Source organism: Arabidopsis thaliana, chromosome 2, assembly GCF_000001735.4.
Source record: "Arabidopsis thaliana chromosome 2, partial sequence".
Classification (NCBI taxonomy): domain Eukaryota; kingdom Viridiplantae; phylum Streptophyta; class Magnoliopsida; order Brassicales; family Brassicaceae; genus Arabidopsis; species Arabidopsis thaliana.
The window spans coordinates 12,368,082-12,394,054 of NC_003071.7; the positions used below are offsets into that span (position 1 = coordinate 12,368,082).

General features: G+C 34.3%; 4 protein-coding genes and 1 long non-coding RNA gene across 6 annotated transcripts; 1 reads left to right on the forward strand and 4 right to left on the reverse strand.

Annotated features, from left to right (window-relative positions):
* Window positions 1–138: 138 nt before the first annotated feature.
* Window positions 139–2,339, reverse strand: PUB12 (armadillo/beta-catenin repeat protein). The gene is made up of 4 exons (NM_001336190.1): window positions 2,254–2,339; window positions 2,054–2,170; window positions 1,521–1,970; window positions 139–1,434 (listed from the first exon to the last, which is right to left on the reverse strand). The coding sequence occupies exons 1-4, from the start codon at window positions 2,305–2,307 to the stop codon at window positions 307–309; spliced, it is 1,749 nt and encodes a 582-aa protein (NP_001318308.1). The 5' UTR covers window positions 2,308–2,339; the 3' UTR covers window positions 139–306.
* A 7,851-nt stretch (window positions 2,340–10,190) lies between these two features.
* On the forward strand, window positions 10,191–12,728 carry XBAT31 (uncharacterized protein). Of its 2 annotated transcripts, NM_128443.4 has the most exons (8): window positions 10,191–10,640; window positions 10,729–10,788; window positions 10,866–10,937; window positions 11,011–11,132; window positions 11,214–11,354; window positions 11,445–11,552; window positions 11,628–11,880; window positions 11,959–12,728. In NM_128443.4, the coding sequence occupies exons 1-8, from the start codon at window positions 10,461–10,463 to the stop codon at window positions 12,391–12,393; spliced, it is 1,371 nt and encodes a 456-aa protein (NP_180450.2). In that variant the 5' UTR covers window positions 10,191–10,460; the 3' UTR covers window positions 12,394–12,728. The 2 variants fall into 2 exon arrangements, with proteins under 2 accessions (NP_180450.2, NP_001118406.1); NM_001124934.1 differs by having other exon boundaries at window positions 10,474–10,788; window positions 11,959–12,593.
* Window positions 12,729–15,398: 2,670 nt separating this feature from the next.
* Window positions 15,399–16,970, reverse strand: CYP710A3 (cytochrome P450, family 710, subfamily A, polypeptide 3; the record flags this gene model as incomplete). The annotated part of the gene is made up of 1 exon (NM_128444.2): window positions 15,399–16,970. The coding sequence occupies exon 1, from the start codon at window positions 16,878–16,880 to the stop codon at window positions 15,399–15,401; it is 1,482 nt and encodes a 493-aa protein (NP_180451.1). The 5' UTR covers window positions 16,881–16,970.
* A 3,116-nt stretch (window positions 16,971–20,086) lies between these two features.
* CYP710A4 (cytochrome P450, family 710, subfamily A, polypeptide 4) lies at window positions 20,087–21,810 on the reverse strand. The gene has a single exon (NM_128445.3). It carries the CDS (start codon window positions 21,740–21,742, stop codon window positions 20,261–20,263), a length of 1,482 nt encoding a protein of 493 aa, NP_180452.1. The 5' UTR covers window positions 21,743–21,810; the 3' UTR covers window positions 20,087–20,260.
* A 3,213-nt stretch (window positions 21,811–25,023) lies between these two features.
* On the reverse strand, window positions 25,024–25,637 carry AT2G08300. Its single transcript, NR_140315.1, has 2 exons — window positions 25,318–25,637; window positions 25,024–25,148 (listed from the first exon to the last, which is right to left on the reverse strand). It is a non-coding gene; the product is annotated as an other RNA (long non-coding RNA).
* Window positions 25,638–25,973: the final 336 nt, after the last annotated feature.

The window sequence follows — 25,973 nt, forward strand, 5'->3', positions numbered from 1 at the left end:
TATAGAACTTGCTGCTCAAGCTGAAGATAAATGCATTTTTTTGTACATTTATTTTGCCTTCTTCTCCACGGCCAAATTAGGAAATTATATATTTAAGATTTCTTTTCTTTAAAACTCTAATAAAAAAAAAAGAAACACTAGTCTTGTAATTGTGACTTTTAATTAAGATCCGAGAAAATGTGAATTTCAGACAAAAGTGATTTACAGGTTTCAAAATCTTGGTTTTTTTTGTGAGTTTTTGGTTAATAAAGAAAAAAAAGTGAGCAAAATGTGAAAATGTATAAGCAAACCTTAAACACTAAACTCTCAGATTAGGGAGATTTGATCTTCCAAACCTAAACCAGAGTGTTGTTTCTGCTGGTCGTTAAAACGGCTAAAGCGGTTAAGTAACTGTGCCGCTTTGCGTTTTCCTCTGTCAGTACCATTCTCAGCCATTTCTATTAAAAGATCCATAATCCCTAATTTCTGAGCTTCAATCAAATGTTGCTGATTCCATGAACACAAGTGCACTAATACCGCAGCTGAGTTTTCTTTGTTCCGCGGTGACCCGCTTCTTATAAAATCTACCAGAACTGGAACTGCATCAGCGGCTCCAACCTCTGATTTCCCGTCCGGATGACTCGATAGTATGGCTAATATCGAGAGTGATTCATCAACCATTCCGCTTTCGGGTTCTGTTAGTAACCTCATTAGCACGGGAACTAAACCGGCTCTCACAGCTTTTCCTTTGTTTCCTTGAAATATGCAGAGATTAAACAGAGCAGTTGCCGCGTCTTTTTTGCCTCTCTGTGATCCTTCGCTCAGCAAGGTCACAAGAGGCGGGATCGCTCCTGCGGCACCTATTGTCACTTTGTTCTCGTCTATAACCGAGAGGCTGAAAAGTGTAGCTGCTGCGTTTTCTCTAGCTTCCATGCTACCTTTCTGAAGCACATGAACAATACCTGGAACTGCTCCAGATGAATAAACAATCTTCCCTTTGTTCTCTTGACATATCGAGAGGTTAAGAATCGATGTCACAGCGTGTTCTTGAGTCCGAGAGTCATTAGATATCGTGAGGAGATTCACCAGAAGAGGGATCGCGCCTGAGGCAGCAATGGCGACTCGGTTATGATTGTTTTGTTTTGCTAGAAGACGGATTTCTCCTGCAGCAGATCTTCGGTCTTCAGGCTGTTGCGATGTGAGCTTAAGTAGAAGTTCTTCAATCTTGTTATGTTCATCATCAGGGGCTGACGACGAAGATGAGGCCTTACTACTCGGTTGAGATATGTTGGGACGCTTTGGAGGTTCGATGCCATTGGACTCACACCATTGAGCTATAAGGCTTCTTAGAACATAGTTTGGTGTCATGATATCGCTTGTCAGCGTTTCTTGCGTCTTTGGACACGTCAAGTGTCCTCCTTCAAGCCACTTCTTAATGCACTCACGTTCATAAGTCTACACAGGATTTCAACGACACCAATCAAAAAAATTGAAAATGAATTAAAAAGACAAGTAAAGGGAGAATAATGCTTTTACAGTACCTGCCCTGAAGAAACAATAACTGGATCAGTCATCAATTCTAGAGATATTGGACAACGGAACTCTTCAGGCGGAATTAGCATATCTCGATCATCATCTCGCGACTTCGGAAGCGATGATTTCAGTCTCAATGGAGCATCATCCAAGTTAGGATTATAAGTTTGCACAAAGTCCTTAATCTTCTTAAGAACCATAGACATCTTCTCAAAACTTTCACCAGGATCATCACCACCACTAGAACTAACCATGTCAAGTAAAGCCAATGACTCTTGCGTAAGGTCAGTTATAGTCATCAACTGAAGCTTCTCCGCCACTCTCCTAACCATATCAGACTCCATTACACTACCTCTACCACTATAAAGAGATAGAACATCCTTATACAACTCATCATCATACACATCGCCACCGCGTTTTCCTAACGATCTTCTTAACTGAACTAAAACAAGCTCCACCTACAACAACCAGAAATGAATCTGAAAAGCTGAAGTTTCATGAACAAGAACAAAAGCAGAGCAGATAATGGTTTTAGTAGTACCTGTTCTTTAAGTTCATCTGAAATTTCCAGATTCTCATAAGGGATTATACTTAAAGCTTGTTCCAATAGAGAAGTCACTTTCTGAAATTTCACCATCACTTGATCTCTCTCCAACACCTACAGGAATCAATCAGATTCATATTTCGATTTCGATTTCAACTACACTCAGATCTAAGTATGTTTAGAATCGAAATACTCACACACCAGGTAAATTTTGCTAACATGGCTAACGAAAGAAAGCAAATCCTTAGCATGAAGAAGCGATTGCTTAACAGATAACAAAGCATTCACTACTTCCGAAGATGATTCCTGATTGTCTCTGATCTCTTCCAACATAGGAAGAAGAAGCGACAATCGCCGGGAGAGGTTAGCGCAGTGCTTCTTCATCGGTGTAACGGAATCGGAAATTGAAGCGATCTCGTTTATTGAATCGATTAAGGTTTGAGCTAATTTGTGTTTCTCTGATTTCGCCATTTTTTGTATTGGTTTAGGAAACACGCAGAGGGAACTGTTATTCTAGTAATCAGTTTTTTTTTTTTGGTCACGAGGTTTTTGACTCAGGCATGAAAGCTACAACTGTGTGAAGACGAAGACGAAGGAGTCATGGATTAGTCATGAGTCATAAACCGGCTCAGATCGGTTAGGCTAAGTCAGCAACATTATCAATTGCGATAATTTCGGGTCGGATTGGGTTGTTGTATTTTTTCAACCCAAAGAAAATAAAATAGTCAACTGGTCAAACAAGAAATACCAAAAAATGAGTCAACTGGTCAAACAATAAATACCAAAAAAAGAAACAAATTTGGAAAAAAATTGGTGATTGTTTTTAGTTAAGTGGTTAATGCCAGACTAATCCCAAAGAAGAAAAAAAAACAGTATTTTAGCTTAGTTTATTTGTGTTTGAAACATTCAGATTTTATTTTAACGTATAGCAAGCTAATTTGTATGGTATATTTCAAATATTTGGACTATATGAACATGGAGATTCACAACTATGTATCTTTGTGTTGCTACTATATATTTATACGAGTTTAGATAATAACATGTTTTGCTCTTTGGCTTACTCAATTCTCAGAGATAATTTGAGAAAACAAAGAAACATCAATAAAAATTAAGATTTATGATTATGAATGTACTACTTAATGTTTGATTTGTAACTTATTATCAAAATTTCAATAGTTTGGTATCAATATTGAGGGAAAATTTGTTTGGGCATAATATACAAGACATCATAAAATCATCTGTGGTCAAATGAAGATGGTAAATTTATTAAACGTAGAAAACAAACAAAATCAAAGAAAGATGAAATAACAAAATTGTAAATATATGCATGTTTGCTTATACATAATTGGATTTTGCAGTAAGAGATATTCCCACTATTCCTTAGAAAGAGATATGGGTTCACATTTCTTGTTGACAAACGACGGTTTGACTATCCTAGCTCCAATCAAAACGAGATAAAAGGCTAGAAAAAAGCCCAATGGGCCATAACTAAATGGGCTCGTTCAATTTTTGAGAAAAGTGAGAAACTTGTGAGTTGTGAGAATGATTTGATGATAGACCAAGGAGTTATGATTTGAACTTGTGATACTTATGTTTTGCCTTTTTTTAAAAAGAAAAAAAAAAAGAAAAAAACTTGTGATCTTGTTCGCCAGTACTCCAACAACACAAGTATATTTTACGGCATTAGTCGTTAATTAAATGACTAATCAAACTCTAATCAAAATGTCAGCTAATTTGGAAATTTTCTCATCTCATTGTGAGCCACCTAATTGCGTATAAGCAAACCCATGAAAGCAACTTACCAATTAAACATCTAATTAGTTATCTTAATCACATCTTAATCATGCTTCCCATTGGACAAGCATAGCTCTTATATCTTTTTGACCATTATTTTATTCATGTTAGGTGGAGACTACTTTTATATTTTAGATTAGTATTTTCAAGATGTCTTATTTGAATATTCATAATACGTCTACAATTAGGATCTCTCTTATAACATAAATTATGTTAGATATTTGAAAAGTTATACCTGGCTGATATTTAATTTCAACTGTATCATTCAAATCCAATTAAATTTCTCTTGTCATTAGATAATTCTGATATAACATCCATCCACACTTGAGTGTTTTCTCAAGTGGATTCTTAAATATTATATATAGTTGGAAGAATCTTTTGGAATCTTATGTCACTTGATTTAACCTTAGGAGATGTCATATGAAATTAAGTCGTGCAAGTTATAGAATCTGAGTTATATGATTCTCTGATACTTTCTTGCTTGTGTTTATAAGAACATAACTTTTGCTGCTACTCAACGGATTGGATGTGTTGTATACGTTTTAAAAATCCATTTGGTGTCAAAACAACCACTAATAGTCTAATACTTGGCCTATTTTAAGTTTCTCAACTTGTTATTTAGTATGTTTTATTTACTGAGGTATCTGTCTTAGTATATAAACTATATATTATCAACTTGTTTAGTTTATATCAAATCTGCAATCGTCACATGAGTTATACGGTTATCAAATGTATACTTAGGTCATGAATGGTGACATAGACCGCACCCAAAACCGCACCGCAATAGTGCTGTAACATTATCAAAATCTCTACATATACATATGTATTTATGTATTTTCGTTACTATTTGAACTGCACCGCATTTCTCCCACACCGCAAAACGCGGTTACCATTCAAATCCTTATAATTATGAAAATCGGCTCCTAATTTCAACCAGTAAATCGAAACTATTATAAATTATAATATATCTATATTTGTCGTTAATATCATTACAAATAGTTAATTCAACCAACAAAACAAAATCATTATATGAAAATAATATCGTTATAGTTAGCCTCTTTTGTCAAAAATTTAGGTTAATAGATATTAGTTGGTGTCTTTAGTCTCCATCACTATCAAACTAGTTACGGAAATGTTGTATTATGGCATTAAATTGACCAGCAAATTAGTATATATAGTCTATATTAGATCTTTTGAATGGTTTTAAGAAAACTCCCTTAACGAAAAAAAAACGATTTTAAGATAATACTCTAAATTTGTTGAGTTTTACTTTTTTGAGTGTTCAAAACTTCAAATGTTTTGTGGTTATATTTTTCACGTATATTCGTTGTCAACGACCACCAATTGTAAACGTTTATGATTTGTTAATGATTAAAGTGTAAGAAAATACCATACCAACAAAAGAGATTATAAGCCAATTTTGTTGTTGTTGTTTTTTAACATAGAATTGCCACATAGGCACATACGACATTTAGATCCACCAAATAATAATGCAAAGAGATTATAATTAGCGATATTCTTGTGTTTATCTCTATATACATTTTTTTTCATTTCTTATTTGATAAAATATTAAAAATCTATATACTTAACTTCAGATCCCAGTATATGTAAATTTCTTATGTTATATATTAACTTCTTATTCTTCTTTTTAACTTTGATTTTCACTATTTATAGTAACGAATATCATTTACTTGATAGCCAAATAAATCGAACATACTTGATCAGATTGTTTTATTTTGTATGAAACACCTGATCAGAATTTAACTAGTTTAATTTAGGGAAGCGCCAAAAGTAGTACTCTTTATTACAATTACTTCGCACCGACGTTATGAATCCGCTTGTCTACTAAATTCATTACTTTAATTTTGTTTATACGAGTTAATTATGAAATTTAAGTATAGCATTATTAATCTCTGCCCCACCCCCACATATCCGTTGATTTCTCCTATTTTAGAATCTAACATTTATATAAGCTTTATTAGAATAACGATTCTTTCGTTGACTTTTTTGAATCCATCCTCAAGTTCATTCTAATTGGTATTGGTAACATGAGATTGTTGAGATAGGACTTCTGCAGATAAAAATTAAGACACTCGACTTGTGTATATATAACCATTGCAACAGTACAAATGTGAATTACATATGTAGCAAAATGGTGAAAATTGGAATCATAAAAGTGTTTAAAAAAAGGGGATAAAATTTACTTTTTGAAAAAATGAGACATGGAAGTAAGAAATGTCGGTGAAAATAAAAAGAAGAGAAAAATGTCGAGTCTGACAAAGCTCGCGTGCCGATCAATTTATTTAATAATTCAGACTTGTCTCGTTTCACAATTTCATAAAGTTATGTCCAAAAACTTCTGCACCTTTGATGTTATCAACAACTCCATCTACCGTACGCTTTCTATATTCATTTTATTTTTTATTTATTCCATTTGATTCTTAACCCTACATTTCCCTTTTTATATTGATTTTTTTTAACTATTATTCGTTTACCTAATAAATAAACAGATGAGAATATAATCAAACCATGCAAAAACAAAACTATTGAGGGATATGAGTCACTTCTTTATTAGCTTCAACAAGAATTTGAGATACTTGGTTATTGAGATGACGTTTCTATGGGTATCTTTATCTATTTTTGATCAAAATGTTTACGAATAGTGAAATCAAATCATAAAAAGTGTTTCTGAGCGAGTGATAGATGCTTTCCATAAAATAAAATAAAAAATGGGCAAATGATCGACGGTGAAAAAAGTTATTTTCAGCTTCAATCACTCGAATTCATATTATTCTTTACATTGTTTTCAAGTTGATAATGATTACGAAAATATGTAAATATCACCAAAAACAAGTAGTAAATACCAAAACATAAAAAAAAAAACAGATAATGTGCCTGTATAATTCTCAGCAGAGTAGAGGGTTCCATTACTATCAAATCAGTTCATCAATGTACAATGATAAATAATTCATAAGAAAAAAAAAATGAGTATGCATCTGATGGTAGTTGAAAATAAGTAAATATGTCTGTTGAATGTGTATGGTTTATAACTTTACATTATTTCATGCGAATTTTACGTACCAAACATGGAATCTTTTTTTGTTCTTGCTCATACTTCAGTTAATTACGTTAGTAATTCGTAAAAAAGTTTCGTGGACCCCAAAACGAAATAAGATCCTCATGACAAATGCCAATCTGACACAAAACAGTTATGTCGCCATGGTACTATGCATGACACAAAAAGTAATTAACACAATTAAAAAGGATAATCAAGAGAAAAATATATATAAACTATAATTTCTTAATAAAAAGTACAACATTTTTAGATTTAGGATTTATAATTTACTTTCTATGGTTGTAATTTAAAATTTGAGATTTAGAGTTTAAGTATAGAATTTAGTTTTAACGTTAGGGTTTTGAATTTTAAATTGAAATTATGACATATTTTAAATGAATATAATCTAACATTCTTAGTTTTGGTATAAATGTAGACTTTATTTTAGTTGTTTAGGGTCTCATAAAAATGAAAAATGTGATTAGGTGGATACAAAAATGAGACATACTTGTTTTTATCAAAATAAATAAATGAGACATGCTTAAGGACCCCCTACCCATACCACCACAACACGCTTTGAATCATCTTCAATAGATGATAAGAGTCATGTAGTAAACGCTATACGACTATTCAGTAAGAAAATAAATAATTTGGTCAACTATTTCCCATCATAAATATGACATTACTATATGAGTGAGTATATAGATATTTCGTCAAAATGAACGCACCGATCAATGGAAAATAAAAGGCACCCATCAATGAGAACCTTATAATAAAACACACACACACAAATTCCGTATAGACCAGGTTTCAGTATTTTTGTTAGTTTGGAGTGTAATAACTCTTTTTTTTTTCTTGGAGTAAAAATGAGTACAAGTACCTTAGTGAACAAATTTATTGTTTTGTTGGAATTAAACTGTTGATCAATAATTCGACACGACAGTAAATAACTCACTGGGACAACCAAAAAAGTCATATTAATTCATGGAACATATATATGCTGACAAACAAAAACAAATCATGGAACATCTATTTGGTGTTTTCCAAAAGCAAATATCGTCTTTAAGTCAGAAAATGCAAACAATTTTGGCCGCAAAAAAAAGCATGGGTTAGAAAGTTTGAAAGAAATCGAGTTATATCAAACTGGTGAAAATTGGCGACACAATCTGTTTTTTACTGAATATGTTTCTATTAAAACGAGTTCGGTTGTGATGTTTACTCAACTAGTAGAAAAAAAAAAAAAAAAAAAGAAGAAAAACGCCATTCTGGTCAACAAATTTTGGGCCAATATTCCAAATACACGTTACTATATTTTCGATTGAAATGTCGTATTGTAATTAATACAGTATAGTAGTAGAACAATATTAGAGACACGTACGTAGGTTTGGTTAGATGCTTTTGTCTATAACTCTATGCCAAGTAATGATTGGTGATTCGTCAATCGTAATTCTTTTTTTTTATATATAAACCCAAATAATTTGCTTTACAATCTCTGAATTCTATGTTTTGAGATCATCCATATTCCAATCTAACTGTCGTTAAGGCTCTTCTTTCAAAGGAAGACCCTATTTGCAAGTTGGACACAGACGGACAAGTTCTCAACGATTAGGAGAAAATCGTTAGGACTAATCAAAGTTTTAGATAGGTACCACTACCTAAATAAACTATGTACGAGGACGATACATCCAGTACAAGAGAAATATATATGCAACCTCATCATATAAAATCATAGTCACGAGATTTTATGACAGATCTTAGTCGTACATAAATGGCTGACAGATTTGCATGATATATTGCAATGATATATTTTTTTTTAACCCAAAACATTTTACCAGCTTATATCAACAATAGACATATATATAATCTGAAATAAGGAATCTAATAAAATAGCTCTTAATATTGAATTTAAAGAAGAAAAAAAGTGAAACAAAGCATTCGAGATTTGATGTCGAAGTCCACATCGGGAAGCGAAGGTCATCAAACGGCCACTTGGACTCCGATGAGAAAATTTCAAGTGGGCTGCTTGTTGGCTTTTAGTATAATATTGACCACAAATTATTTATATGCTTTTTAGTTATAATATGCAGATATTGTATCTATATAATACTCCATGAATAGTATACATATGAGTGTGTTTCTTTTTGTTAAATATCCAAGGAAGAGTGCATAATCATTTTGGAACCATTTATGTTTAAATAATAAAATTTATGATATATATACTGTATCAAAATAACTATGTGTTATTAGAGAAAATGAAGATATAGTCATTAAGTTAGGTAATTTAATATGTACAATATTTTAAGAATATCATGTCATTTTATAAATTTATATTATTTCAAACCAAACTAAATTGCTTTAGCTTCTGTCGAAACTGCCTACTATTTAAATTTGTTTTTCTAAAAACTTCTTTGATCGAATTAGCTTTCCCGAAGTTCTAGTACAATTCTAAAAATTGTGTACTAGAATCTACAAATAGCATATTAAACTTTAAATTTCCTTTGAACTAGCTTGTACATAAACTACCATTTCTTTTCTTGTTTATTTGTGACTTAAGTGTTAAAATTTTTCTTCACACCATCTAGCAAAACACCTAACATTGTTCCCTTTCCAATAATCGAATCGCCTATCCTACAATCATCGATAATTTAGTATAGGATCTAGAAGACTTACTATGACTAATTTTGACAATGGTGAAATAATCAAACTTTTTTTATTAAACTAATGTGTTGTATTGGATCAGAAAACATGATTTACATAATGTTTGTAACATTGATATCACCCCCTACATGTATATTAAAAGCCTTATCGACTCCAAATTTTTACCGAAAAAATTGAAAAATTGTTCAAAAACACAGTTTTAGGATCTCATTATACAGATCAAATCACACGAATTCATATCATAATAATTTTTTTGGAAGTCCGGTTATTTTACTAATTTGATCCAACATATCTATGATGAATCTTAGTTAAGATGTGGTGATCACTCAAACAGTAAATTTGTAAATTTTGTTCATTAAAATCAGTTTCTTGTGGACAAAACCATCCTATTTTTGGCAAATCAAAGAAAATATAATTAATCTCAAAGAAAAAAGCTACAAGAAAAAAAAAATGGCCTCAAAATAAAAATAGAAAATATCTGACAAGACTGCCCGAAATCACAAGTAACTGTAACAAAACTGACAACGGGCAAAAAAAAAAAAAAAAAAAAAAAAAACTGCCCGTCGGGCAAATCCTCCAATAGAGAGTCGTCTCTCTTTATCTCCGTCTCTCTCTTTTTTTTTTAATCAACTTTATAAAAAAAACAAAAAAAAAATTTAAAAATTAATATCTTCTCAACAAATGACTCTATCAATGTGTACATAAATGTGAATCTTCTTCCCTCTTCTTCTTCTCCATTGTTAAAAGCTCTCACACAACCACCGTTCTCCGTCACGGTGGCGCTTTATTCTCTCATCGGAGCGCCTCACCGGTGGCAGACGGTGTCGTTGTTCCTCTCCTAAAACCTCCATCAATCACCATCTCTTTACACAGAGCTCTAACCAAAATCTTCGAGAGATGGGGCAGAGTATGAGCTGTGGAAGTCGACCGGAGCACGGAATATTCGCCTCTGTACAGTGCGGCGATATCATCACTATCCGTCGTGTGATGGCGACGGAGCCTAGTCTGTTGAATCAAACTACTCCTTATGATCGTCACTCTGTTCTTCATGTCGCTGCTGCTAATGGTCAGATCGAGGTTAGTTTCAGTGATATTCTCCGAGATCTCGCCGGAATCTCGTCGGAATCTGGTATTTTTGTTTCTGATGTATCTACTTTTTTTGCAGATTTTGTCATTGCTTTTGGAACGATTTACGAATCCAGATTTGTTGAATCGTCACAAGCAGGTTTTTGATTTTCGCATTGATCTGTTCTGTGTATAGTTTTCATGAATCTTTTGCTGATGCTTTGATTCGTCTTGTAGACTCCGTTAATGTTGGCTGCGATGTATGGAAGAATCTCTTGTGTGAAGAAGCTAGCTGAAGTTGGAGCTAATGTACGTTTACTTTTTTGTTTTGCAATTGAATCGATTTTGGATTTGGTAATTGAAAATCTTTTGGAATCTGCAGATTTTGATGTTTGATTCTGTGAATCGAAGAACATGTTTGCATTACGCTGCTTATTATGGACATGCTAATTGTGTTCAAGCTATTCTCTCTGCTGCTCAATCAAGTCCTGTTGCTGTCCATTGGTAAGTCTCTTCCTATCTTTGATCAGAGTTTACTTATTCCTGAGAATGAAACTTTTGACACTCAGGGGTTTTCATTTTCAGGGGATATGCGAGATTTGTGAACATAAGAGATGATAAAGGAGCGACTCCGTTGCATTTAGCTGCTCGACAGAGACGACCTGAATGTGTGAATGTTTTGTTGGATAGTGGTTCTCTTGTTTGTGCATCTACTAGTGTATATGGGTAATGGTTTTTCTTGTCATGCATTGAAATCAACAGTTCTTAGATGTTTTGTTCTATTGGAACTGATTCTTTAAGCTTTTGTTGAAACAGTTCTCCAGGAAGCACACCTCTTCATTTAGCAGCTAGAAGTGGATCTATAGATTGTGTCAGAAAGTTGCTTGCTTGGGGTGCTGATCGTCTTCAACGAGACGCTTCTGGGTATATATATAAATTTTGTGGAAAAGTCTTGTTTTGGTTTCAGAACATAACTTGAATCTTGAAATATCTTTTCAGGAGAATACCTTATGTGGTTGCGATGAAGCATAAGCATGGAGCATGTGGAGCCTTACTTAATCCGTCCTCTGCAGAGCCACTTGTTTGGCCATCACCATTAAAGTTCATCAGTGAGCTTAATGACGAGGCGAAACTTCTCTTAGAGCAGGCTTTAATGGAGGCTAACAGGGAGAGAGAGAAAACCATCCTCAAAGGAACAGCTTATTCCTTACCATCACCCTCTTTCTCTGACACGGATGATAACATGTCCGAGGTAATAATACTACACTCTTTACTTTCCCCGTGGCTCGGTAATTTTTGTGATTGTAGTAACATGTAAATGTGTCTATAGGTGAGTGATACGGAACTGTGCTGCATTTGCTTTGAGCAAGTATGTACAATTGAAGTTAAAGACTGTGGTCACCAAATGTGTGCACAATGCACACTTGCACTGTGCTGTCACAACAAACCAAACCCAACGACCTCAACCGTGACTCCACCGGTCTGTCCGTTCTGTAGAAGCACCATTGCATGTTTAGTCGTCGCCCAGAACAACAACAACAACAACGAAAAGAGCAAAAGCCTAGATGATGTTGTTGTTGTTGATCGTGAGGCAGGTGATGTTAGCTCCTCCAAATTCAGAAAACATAGAAGATCAATAAACCTTGGCGAAGAAAGCAGCAGCTTCATGGGACTATCAACTATTGGATCATTCGGTAGGATAACCGGCCGTGGCTCGGGAAGGATCGCAGCCGAAAACGAGCTGATGGACAAACCAATATTGTGAGGGATCGATTCCGTTTTAAGGGACATTTTGGGGCATGGGGGAGCAATAAAAAAGATGAGGGGATGAAATTGTGAGAATGTATAAAATATAGATGAATTTATGTTAGATCTTTTGTTGAAGGGAGGAAGATTGAAATAAGGAAAAAGATGTGGGGAGGTGTGTAATGCAAGGATTTGTTGTTTCTTTGATTAAGTTTGGCCAAAATTGTTTGTTGTTGTTATTATTTGGTTACTTGATATGAAAGGGAAACCCATAATCTTTTTGTCTTTGTCTCACTTTTTTTGGTTATTTTCTCACTTAACTTACCAAGAAAAGGCAAATTAGACTTTTCGCCTACTATTTCATTAAAAATGATAATTTTCGTTTGTCTAATTTTATATTTTCACTATATACAAAAACCTGGAGAATTTAGGTTGGATTTGTGAGAAGGGAACAAATGTGATGTGAACGGCTGCTAATAAGTCGCCAACGACCAACGTGGATTAAGATGGAGAGTCTGAAAAAGAAGAAGAAAAGGTTTTATCTCGGTGGTGTTTAGGGATCATTGACCCTACACGATCCCATCACTTTCTAGCAACTTGTGGTCTCCAAATATGGCTCCTTTGTACTTTAACTAAAATATCTAAAACATTTTTAACTTTGGTCAATTTAGATCAACTAGTAGATACACATGGCCACTTTTTGTTTATTCTTGGACAATTAGTTTTGGTACGTCAAGACAATTAGTATCGAGTCATAGGGAAGACCGATTCGGTGGGTATTTATTTATCTAAATCGATTTTAGAAAAGTAAACCTACTGGTTATGATAACATAAAATTAGACAAACGAAAAGAATGCGTGATTGATTTCTTACTTTTATATGTCTAAAACGTGTTTAAGCCTAAAGAGTAGGTTGAATCGATGTCAAGAAGAAGAAGAAAAATAAAAAAATAAAAATAAATACAAAGTGATAAAAATTAGAGGGATAAATGGATTAGATATCATAAAATTCTACAATATTTGAAAATGGTATTTGAACAACAACTATTAAGATCCATATTCGAGATTTTTGGATATCTGGATATTTTGATATCCAAGTTTTAGATTTCGAATGTCCGTCCAAACATTGAAATATTCTAAAAATTCAAATCATATCCGTGAGAAAATAAATAATTCACATGAAAATTATATAAAATAGATAATGCTAAAATTTTAAATATTTCTATGCAAATTAAATCTACTATAGTATAAAAATGAAAATGAGTTAGTATATGTAGTTTTATATGAAAAATCAAATACTACAGATGCAAAAACTATTAGGTGATTTTTTTTTCCATATATTTAGCTAATCCGATTGCATATTTTATAATCAAAATATCAAAATTTAGAACTAGTAACTCTGATGAATCCAAAAAAAAAATTTAGAATGGGTGTGATGAAATAGTAAATAGGATTTTAAATCTTTGATAGTAATTTCATCGCTAAACACAATTAGGCAATTTATGATGCTTAAACCTGTCCCAGTTTTGGTACTTAGTAATTCCACCTCTAGTCACAATTGTGTAAGTTTGTCATGCTTTGACATTTCAATTCTAACTTTTCGGACCCACTTTTCTGGTGGTATAATTAGTTGTCGGGTTATGAACCCGACCCAAGGGTTGATGAAAGCAGATTTAGATTAGATACCTTAACCCACCAAGAAACTAATTTCGATATATAATATCGACATAATATGATCCAATCAGTTTCTCTAGCCCCCCCCCCCCCCCCCTATCACTTTCGTGCTACATGATAATATCCATTTTATTTTCCGTTTCCCAAGTACTCGTGGTCACATGTCATAGGACTCGCAAGTCACACCGTACATATGTATGAAAGTTCAAACGTGTCATATTGTCTTGAAAGGTTGCCAAATCAACGTCTCTTACTTACACTTACCTGATCTTTGATCTCTAATAATACCATCGAATATACAAACACACTAAACTGACAATACGCGACTTATATTCCCTAACATTCTTCTACTCACAAGTTAAACATACACATATGAACTGATAAAATCATGTCATTTTGAATCATTTCGAAAAACAAATGAGCTAACTATAATAACATAGAACCTAAACTTAAATATAATTATAGTTCTCGATCCAGGTTTACAAGTTTTTGTGTATAATTAAGAAATTTTATCACTGTCTCATATCCTGAAAGTTTCGTAAACTGAAGTTTGTATCTAGATGTAGCTGAATACAAGACAACGGGCGGTTGGGTTATTGGTTGAATCTAAATAAACAGAAAACGTAAGTATTTAGAACTACACGAGCTAAGGTAAAATTTTAAATGCTATAGAAAATGTATGGAGTTTAAGCCTAGAACTTCCAGGTTATTTAAAATAATGACACACTAGTGAGTTTCTGATAACTCAGATTATTGTATGATTTTGATGTTGAGATTGTTCATTTTGCTATACTCTTTTGTAACAAAAACCTCCATGTTTACTTTTCGATTATCCCATGTATTCATCAACTACAACTTCAGAAGTGTATCCATTATTGGAAACCATATGCCTATAACGGTTTCCCTTGATCAAGTTAAATATTTCTTAAGAGAAACATGTACTCACTAACTGTCACAACACCGGCAGATTTCTCTTCGATCCGTATCTTAATCCTCGGAGGATCCAAAATGCTTCATGTTAAAGCATATAGAGAGAACGTGCATTTGATTTGCAACTTCCAAATGTTCCCTTATTTGCTTTTATTAACAGATGTTGATGCTCCTCTAAAAGCTCTACCAATATAAGATGTTGAACCTTTTTTCATTTTTTATTAATAAAAGATCGATGCAAAACAAAAATACAATTTTAACATAAGAAATAAGTTATACAACATCATTGTAACAAAATAAAAACAACACATATATTAGGTGAAGACATGGTAAAACGATGGCATCTTCTCTCATATTTAATAACACTTAGGGTACATCGTGAAAAGTGATAAATATACAATGATGACTTTTTCAAATCAATTCAAGGAGAGGTAACGAGGCGGCTAGACAAGAACACCGTGCACCCGTCCTTTGGCGACATCGTGGGGATATGCACAATCTCATCGCAACCATCTGATCGGACCCTCTTGAAATCAAACATCGAGGAGAACATGGCAATGAAGAGCACGAGGTGGTTCAGCGCGTAACGTTGGCCCACGCATTGGTGCGAGCCAATTCCAAAAGTTAGGAAATTGCGTTTGAACACCTCATCCTCTTGCCTTGTCTCGCTAAACCGGTCAGGATCGAACCGGTCTGGTTCAGTAAACCCTTGAAAAGAGGCGTCAAAAAGGGAAGGAAACACAATTGTACCTTTTGGGATTGTGTACGATTCCGTGAGACGGAAGTCACTAACAGCAACATGTGGGACCATACTTGCTGGTGGTCGGTATCTTAAGACCTCACGCGCCACAGCCCGAATGTACTTCATCTCCGCGAGCTGATCGGCTGTGATCGACTCCTTGGACTCAGGCGACCAAAATCTTGCAACGTCCTCCCTCACTCTTCTTAGCACTTCTGGCTCGGACTCAAGCAGCACCACTGCCCAGAGGAGTGATGACGTAGACGCGTCCTGTGAGGCAAACAGAAAATCAACGAGCACACAACTAATCTCTTCGTCTTTGGAGTGAGGCGGTGGAGGACTCTCAGCTACGATCGAATGCGTCCAGAAATCGACTAAACATGTTGGATTCTCTCCTGCGGCCATCTTTTCTTTTGATTTTCTCACGCAAAGAGACATTGTATTCACTAGCCTCGATACCGCCCGACGAGCCTCCCCGAACGTGAAGCCAGGGAGGTCGATCGGGAGCGCCATTGTTCCAGGATTGAACACATTGTAATCATCACGGATCGTGTTCTTGACTTCCTTGTCGAGATATGGTCCAACAAAAACCGTCTGAGAAGTCTCGAGGTTGAGTTCACGGATGAGTTGTCTCATCGAAACCGGACGAGATCCACTGGAAAAACTTTCCTCCCACTGCCGTAAATGACGGAGGATAACTATTTGCTGGAGGGAAGAATAAGCAGAGAGTGGCTTGCGGGTGAAGTTAGGAGCGACTTGACGACGAACGGATTTGTGATTCTCGCCAAACATAAAGATAAGGCTATGATCACCGAAGAGCTTCTTTCCGAATGGATGTCCAACAAGTTGGAAAGCATCGGGACGAATGTTGGAGAAGACTTTATTGGAGAGCTCTGCGTCTTTAATGTATATGATGAATTTTCCAATAAGGTAGTTGACGGAGAGGCCAACGGACGTGTCCGCCATCGCGGATTGCTTGTCCCAGAAGGAAGTTGGGTCGCGAATAAGTGCAACAACATTTCCAATTATCGGAAAGACAAAGAGAGGGCCAGGGAGGTTACGTTTCTTGAGACGGTAAAAGAGTTGCTCGAGCAGAAGGAATAGAAGTAATGCTGAGACTAAGTACGGTGTAAGAGAAGCAAATAGGGAAACTGAGGAAACCATTGCTCTTTGTTTTCTATTATTTGCTTTTTGTCGTACTTGGTGTTCTTAGTTTGGTAGGTTTTGCAGAATATTTATAAGAGGTTTTGGGATATTAAATTGAACTGTTTGCAAATTTATTAAGACAAGAAGAATTCAAATGTCTTTCTTTTTTGGGCAGTCTTTTTTTTTTTTTTTTCTTTTTCGTTTTGTTTCCTCTTTTGTCAAATGATATGTCTTTGTCTGCTCTGTTTTTTTAACTTCGTAAGTATGTCATTGTTCACGTGAAGAGAGAAAGAGGAAGATTATTCTATTGAATTGATCCTAATTTGTGAGTTTACGTGATTAATGACTTTTTGTGTTGAAACCAAATGACTTGTGATGAGTTATAGAAATTTTGATGTTGTCTTTACCAATGACTTTGGTTTCAACTACCAAATGAACTTTTTTGTTTTTGTTTTTGACAGTCTTTGTCACCTTAAAAGGCATAGTTTGGGAACCAGTATATCAAACCTATTAACCTGATTTCGTCTAAATTCTCAAAATATCTGGATAGAGAAATTCGCAACATCTTATATGCCGGTCGGGAAAATAAACGATTTCTGGATGCATTGTCACTTTAGTTTAGAGTTTCATAACACAAGCTTTATTCTTTTGGCTGTAAGGCTCTGAATTGGATACTAGGTTCTATTATAGCACTCACGCTCAGTTTTGTTTCAAGCCTATAAGGTCGACGTTAGCTAACTTAGCTTACACGCCTGCTTGTTTTTCTTCTATAGTTTCGTTGTAATTTGTTTTTTTTTTTTGTTCTAAATATTATTATTATTATTTATAAATAGAAATAATATTAAATTCTTACTATATTACTTTGTGTTTCTAGTGGCCGTTTTATAAATTCAACTTGTTTAACACATTATTACTTTATCATTTTTACTAATAGGATCTAATACAATATGACCAATCATAACTATTATCTTTGATTTAATTTACTGATAATTTATAGTTTGATTAGAACATATAACCTATGATTTAACGATAACTTATAGTTTGATTAGGACACATAACCTAACAATGCTCTCATCCTACATCATCTTTGAGGAATTACGCAAAGCGGCTTTTGACATACATCGAGACAAAGCACCAGAGCCGGACTGTTTTTGTGCTAGTTTTTTCCGCACTTATTGAGATATTATAGGAGCTGATATTTCCCAAGAGATCCAAACCTTTTTCAATTTTGGGTGCATGTCAATCAGAATGAATGAGATATCAGCTCCTATAATATTTTTGGGTCCATGCAAATATTATTAGTATGCATTACCTTTATAGGCATTAACGGTGCATTTATTTTGATGTTGCTATATGATATATTTGGCCAATTTACTGATATAATAAACCGTAGACTAAAGACTTGGTAAATGATAATAAAAGGCTTTTATTAAAAGCCCCACTAAACCGTTGACTCAATACTTGGTACCAATTATTGATGATTGAAGGGGTGGAAGACTTTCGTAAAATAATTAAACCGTTGACTAAAGAGTTTCTTCTTATTAAAAAGACCCAATGGAGCAAGCAACGTAATAATGTGTGACGTTAAGTATATCGACATCACTTTAACAAGCGACATTTATTTTTATGTCTAATATATTTGGTTTGGTTTAAGTAAGTTTAGTGACTGTTTTTCTGTGACACAAAATCAAAATCTCTCTTTTTACATTAACCGATGTAAACCGATAACAAATCCTTTGTTTTAGATTTATTTTAAGTCGGTTTAGATTGTCACGTTAATAAACCGATATATACCCGCATTTGTTTTGTAGTAGGAATGTCAAAATAAGTTATTGTCTATAGGTTGACTTGACCTTGTTTGCCCAGGTTTCTAGTGGGTTTGTGTTGAGATGTTAATCCATATTAATAAATGATGGTCTTGTGTTTGTTTGTATCTCATCATCAGTTGCTGGATCAGTGAGACTTAAAGATGTTCTTTCTCTATTTGAGGCCACTCAATGTCCATTAGATATCATGTGGTTGGCAATGTTATCTTGTTACGCAGAGCAGACATGATCAATGGTTGTGACTGGTGTGCGGATTTGTTAAACTGATTATTTGTGTGACAAGAAGACGCATAATAGTCATCCCATGCAGGATTGGTCTAACATTTTTCTACTAGTGCGAAGAAGACAAGACATGTGAACTTGGGTTTCGATTTCTTTTAAAGCCCACTAAAATAGATATTTATAAACTCGGATTGGGAAACACCTTCGCCTTAATTTCAGTGATCAAGCATTTAAATCATCTTTTCAAAACTAAATTCTACTTTTACGTATCCAAGGGGTATTTTTACCAACTCTGTTGTCCAATCCCAATGCTTTAATGTACTCTAAAATTCTATTAATCGTCGTGCATACATCCCGATTATTTCCAATGTACAAAATGTGTTAAATCCAAGAGAAAAGAAAAAGCATGCAAAAAGCGTAGGATACTATTACCCAAAATCAAATAGCCTTGTCACTTGTCAACAAAAAACATACTAGCAAAGCTTATTAAAAATATATTTGAAAAAGTTAAAATAAATATAAGTGAAATAGATAGTTTCTCACTAGATAGATAGTATTAAACTTTTGATTTGGGTGCCACAATTCTAATCACTATTTCCGGAACTAGTTCAAAACAGTTTGTACTAATGGTTAAAATGTTACATCAAATCTAGATGATCGTCTATGTTTGGTTGTCTCTAAATTATGGAGTTAAAGTCCTTCGAGAATGATTTTCAGAGTTTGATCTTACTCACCACCAAATCAGATCCTTGAAAATCTTCTTTTAATTTTCTATTTGCTGCTTGTCGAGAGTTTGGAAAAGTAACATTTTTGTTTTTGCTAATTGTTGCATTCACAACTGCAGCCTCGGGACTAATTGTAGATGCTGTTAACAATTCAGTAACTCACGTTCAGAAAAAAAAGTTCTGAAGCTGGATTTTCTGAATGATCTGAAGATAATAATTTACAATATACACGTACACAAATACGTTCACTTGAATAAATAGATGATAAGTACAAAAATAATTGTTACAAAACTGAAAACTCACAAATTAAACAGTATTTACTTTAAGGATTTTTTACACAAACCTTTACCAAAAATGTATAAGTAGATTGGTAGAGGAATGTTAATGAATCGTATAACAACAGTAATGATTTGAGATCCGAATATAAAATATGCAAATAAAGGTAAAATTTGAACAGATGAAACAAGTTATATAACATTATTGGGACAAAATAAAACAAGAACACGAATTAAATATGGTGAAGACATGGCGAAACAATGACATCTCCTCTCAAATTTAATAACACTTAGGGAACATCATGAACAATCATAGAATATACACTGACGATGACTTTTATCAAATCAATTCAAGGAGAGGTAACGAGGCGGCTAGACAAGAACACCGTGCATCCGTCCTTGGGCGACATTGTGGGGATATGCACAATGTCATCGCAACCATCCGATCGGACCCTCTTGAAATCAAACATCGAGGAGAACATGGCAATGAAGAGCACGAGGTGGTTCATCGCGTAACGTTGGCCCACACACTGGTGCGAGCCATTTCCAAAAGTTAGGAAATTACGTTTGAACACCTCATCCTCTTGCCTTGTCTCGCTAAACCGGTCAGGATCGAACCGGTCTGGTTCAGTAAACCCTTGAAACGAGGCGTCAAAAAGGGAAGGAAACACAATTGTACCTTTTGGGATTGTGTACGATTCCGTGAGACGGAAGTCACTAACAGCAACATGTGGAATCATACTTGCTGGTGGTCGGTATCTTAAGACCTCACGCGCCACAGCCCGAGTGTACTTCATCTCCGCAAGCTGATCGGCTGTGATCAACTCGTTGGACTCCGACGACCAAAATCTTGCAACGTCCTCCCTCACTCTTCTTAGCACTTCCGGCTCCGACTCAAGCATCACCACTGCCCAGAGGAGTGATGACGTGGACGCGTCTTGTGAGGCAAACATAAAGTCAACGAGCACACAACTAATCTCTTTATCTTTGGAGTGAGGCGGTGGAGGATTCTCTTCTATAATCGAATGCGTCCAGAAATCGACTAGACATGTTGGATTCTCTCCTGCGGCCATCTTTGCTTTTGATTTTCCCACGCAAACAGACATTGTGTTCACTAGCCTCGATACCGCCTGACGAGCCTCCCCGAACGTGAAGCCAGGGAGGTCGATCGGGATCGCCATTGTTCCAAGAGTTAACAAACTGTAATCATCACAAATCGTTTTCTTGACTTCTTTGTCGAGATATGGTCCAACAAAAACTGTTTGGGAAGTCTCGAGGTTGAGTTCACGGATGAGTTGTCTCATCGAAACCGGACGAGATCCACTAGAAAAACTTTCCTCCCACTGCCGTAAATGACGGAGGATAACTATTTGCTGGAGGGAAGAATAAGCAGAGAGTGGCTTGCGGGTGAAGTTAGGAGCGACTTGACGACGAACGGATTTGTGATCCTCGCCAAACATAAAGATAAGGCTGTGATCACCGAAGAGCTTCTTTCCGAATGGATGTCCAGTAAGTTGGAAAGCATCGGGACGAATGTTGGACAAGACTTTATTGGAGAGCTCTGCGTCTTTAATGTATATGATGAATTTTCCAATAAGGTAGTTGACGGAGAGGCCAACGGACGTGTCCGCCATCGCGGATTGCTTGTCCCAGAAGGAAGTTGGGTCGCGGATAAGTGCAACAACATTTCCAATGATCGGAAAGACAAAGAGAGGGCCAGGGAGGTTACGTTTCTTGACACGGTAAAAGAGTTGCTCGAGCAAAAGGAATAGAAGTAATGCTGAGACTAAGTACGGTGTAAGAGAAGCAAATAGGGAAACTGAGGAAACCATTGCTCTTTGTTTTCTATTATTTGCTTTTTTTGTATTGCATGCTTTTTTGTCTTACTTGGTGTTCTTAGTTTGGTAGGTTTCGCAGAAAATTTATAAGAGGTTTTGGGATTTTTAAATGGAAGCTATAGCATGATTATTAAGACAAAAATAATTCAAATGTCTTTCTTTTTTGGGCAGTCTTTTTCTTTTTCTTTTTCGTTTTTGTTTTTGTTTTTGTCTGTTCTGTTTTTTTTAACTGCGTAAGTATGTCATTGTCGACGTGAAGAGAGAAAGATGAAGATTATTCTATTGAATTGATCCTAATTTGTGAGTTTATGATTAATGACTTTTTGTGTTGAAAGCATAGGTGTATTAATGTATCCATGATATAGATAAATATTTTTTAAAAGAATCATTACTGTTAATTGCTTCATTCATAGATATTTTTCTTTTCGTCTTTATTTTAACTTATTAATCATATATGTTAAATTTTGAATTTATCTCGATTTTTGAGTTGACTGGACAGTTCTAAACTTCTAATACCTTATTGTTAAATAGATAATTTTGCAAAAACTTTTACTTTTACTTGGAGAACATTTTGAGGTTATCTCTACCAGTGACTTTTGTTTCAATTGCCAAATGAATTTATTGTTTGACAGCTGTTTTTAAAAAAACCTTAAAAGGCATACAGTTTAGGCGCAAATCATACCTATTAACCTAATTTGCTCTTAACCATCAAACGATCATTCATAATTTCATAAACTTATGATGGCATATTATAAAGCTTTTCTAAGTTGATGTTTTTGTTTAACAAATAAGATGTGCGAATTCCTTTTTAAGCATCTAAATAGAGGAATTCGCAACATCTTTCTAGTGTATGCATGTTTTTCTTCTAGTTTCGGTGTTAGTAAAAAAAATTCTAAATAACTATAAATTATACCCAAAAGAAATATTATCTTGTTAATCGTCAATCATGTGGAAAAATATAAAAACAAGGCGCGAGTTCAGCACAACAGTTTTTAAAGCTTAAGATGGATGTATAATGATATCTCAAATTACATGTGATTGATGATATCATTGACCAAACTAACATTTGTTTCGATCACTGATCTGGAAGAATGATGCAGTTTGGAAGATATGCGATTTGTCAAAATTGTTAACATGATTTGGACGCCATGTCCATTTTGTCGATTAAACATAAAACTATTCTTGAATATAAATTATTTTTTGTGAAAGCAAAAACCCGATGTCATTACAGTGACATGCTAACTGAAACTTTATTTATATATATTCAAGAATAATCTGCATGTGTTTTACACCAAGTGAATTCATACAAAAATTATAACAAAAGTTGTATGTAAGAAAAATGAAATCAATAATATTTAAAATCCGAAAAACATATACCATATATTTTCAAGCTACACTTATTGTAGAAGAGTTATTATTTATATAACTCCCTTTCATTATTTAAATATGAATTTATATTACAAAGAAAAATAAATTTGCCCCTTCAAATGCATATTTCATTCCACCTAATTTTAAGCTCATTTACATATTTAGCCCAATTGTTTAGTATTGGAAGTTATATAAACTATTTACTATAAACAACAATTTTTTGTACTATGAAATATAAAAATAGTTAATTTATTTTGATAATAGCTAAACATATTTCAAAATATATTTATTTACAAAGTGTTACACATTTTACTATATTAATTTTAAACATTTCTTAGTCAACCAAACGATCTTCTACTCCAAGTAAGAATGCATTTGGACAAGAATCATTTTTCTACTCAGATACCCAAATATGTGGTCGCAGTTCGTATATAAAAAAATGTATTTTACCACTCAAAAACTCTTTTGAAACCTTGACCCTTTGTGAATACATTCTTTACATATCAATTCAAGAACATTTTGTATAACTCATCTGTAATTTGTAACAACTTATTGTGTATATCACGCCGATCGAAGTATCAGTTTTGGATCAAACTCTCATCGACACCCGTCTTTGAAAACCTCAGAGTTGAAATCGTGCTCTGGTTTTCTTAATTTGGTTTACTGATTTCGGATATGAATGCAAAATAGAAATAAAAATAGACATGTATGATGGTATGAAACACGTTATAACATGGATACATGGCTTTGACCACCAATACATAAGAAAATGCAAATCACGTTATAAACATCTATCTCCCACGAATTTCCGAACGACTTTGGCTGAAGGAAAACGATGTATTTCTTGTAGTACCAATTATTTCTGCCAATGAATTTGGTTTCAACTACCAAATGAGTTTATTGTCTGACTGCTCTTTCAACTACCTATTAACCTGATTTACTCTAAATCATCCAAAGATCATTCTTTGTATTGGCTACTAAGCTCTACGATGGTGCTAACGCTCAGTTTTGTTTCAAGCATAAGGTCGAAGTTAGCCTAGGCGTCTACTTGTTTTTTTTCTAATAATTTGGTTGTAAGTACTGTCTTTTATTTTGAAAATAATAAGAAAAAATTATTCTCAAAATCTAAGATATAGTATTTTATTAAGATTAAATCATGTGCAAAATTCAAAATCATATAAATAAATAGGGCGCGAGTTCAACACAACATTTGTTTAAGCTTTTTTTTTTTGTCAACAACATTTGTTTAAGCTTATGATGGATGTATAATGATATCTCAAATTACGTATTAACGTGTAGCGCCATTTCAAGTGATTTTTTTGATTCATATCCAAATAAATATACTATGCTTTCTTTTCAATGTGAGTGATGATATCTTTCCTATATTAATGCAGGTATACCTTGGTTAGCCTATATTTTTATTACTTACTCTGTGTTTCTACAGACTTTTCAATGTTAACTTGTTTTGGAAGCATAACTTCTTAGATCAATCTTACTTGAGTCTAATACAAAAACACCAATCAGAATTATTATCGCTGATTTGCTGATTGATTAGGATTATAGCCTAATGATTTGTATTATTGTCTTGGTTGTGTTCCCACTCAAATTTGAATCTGGTGGGGTTTGCAGAATTTTCTAAGAGGTTTTGGTAAATTGGATTGAAAAAGAAGCATTGCTTAATGCCTAGTTGTGATCACTGTTATGAAAATGGGTGCCATTTGGTTACTTGTTGCTAAAACCAAATGCAATGCCTTTGATAAGATCGGTAGAAGCAACAAAGTGCCATTGTTGGTTGTGTTGTGTTTTGTTGTGTCTCATCATCAGTTATGTTTGGTTGTGATCTCATCACCAGTTGCTGGATGGCATGTCGTTGGCACTATTGTCTTGTTGGGCAAAATAGGCATGATCAGTGGTTGTGACTAGGGATGTTAAAACGGGCTTGAAGGCCGTAGACCGAAACGGGTGCTGTCTAATATTTTTTAGCGTAAACACGTTTATTTAATCTATTTTTACACGGATTTTTAAAATACGGGCCTATTTATATTTGAAAAAATGTTTGTCAGTTACACGAAGTATAAGCCAACACATCGCCACACATGTAGACTTTAAAAATATCTCATTAGCTACACCAAATATTTCCATCACATACAAACATACACGAACAAACATAAGTCATGTTTCCAACACCATAACCATCTTACATCGAAGCTCCGGTCGCTAGAATCCGGTAGTTAAATGGGCTCAATCTAAACGGGCTCAGTTTCAATTTTTTTTGTTAAATGGGGATGGGCCTAAATGGTCCAATAGCTCGTTTTAACATCCCTAATTGTGTGAAATTGATTGTTTGTGTGACGAGAAGACGCATGATTTTCCATATCAGAATCTTAATTTGCTTAGAGGACGCTAATCATCATCACCATCAGACCCGAGGAATTTAAGAAGCAAAGAAAGAGAAGAAGCAACATCAGCATCAGAAGCAGATTGAGCGTAGATTGAACCAGGAAATTGTGGAGTTCTTCTTGATTATGGCAGCGACGAATTACAGTCTCTTGTCTTGTGAATTCTCACGTATGAGTGTTTAAATGATTTTTTTTTTCATTTTCGATTTAAATTTTAGAACTTTTGCACTTAGACACCTCACCTGGATCTAAGCCCACTAAAATAGACCCATATGTGTAGACAATTTTTTTTCTCACGCTTAGGGAAACACATTCGCCTTGATTTCAGTGATCAAGCATTTAAATCATCTTTTTAGATTACAATATACCTTTAAGCTTTTAAAATATCTTTTCAAGACTAAATTCTACTTTTACGTATCCAAGGTATTTTACCAACTCTGTTTTCCAATTCCCAATGC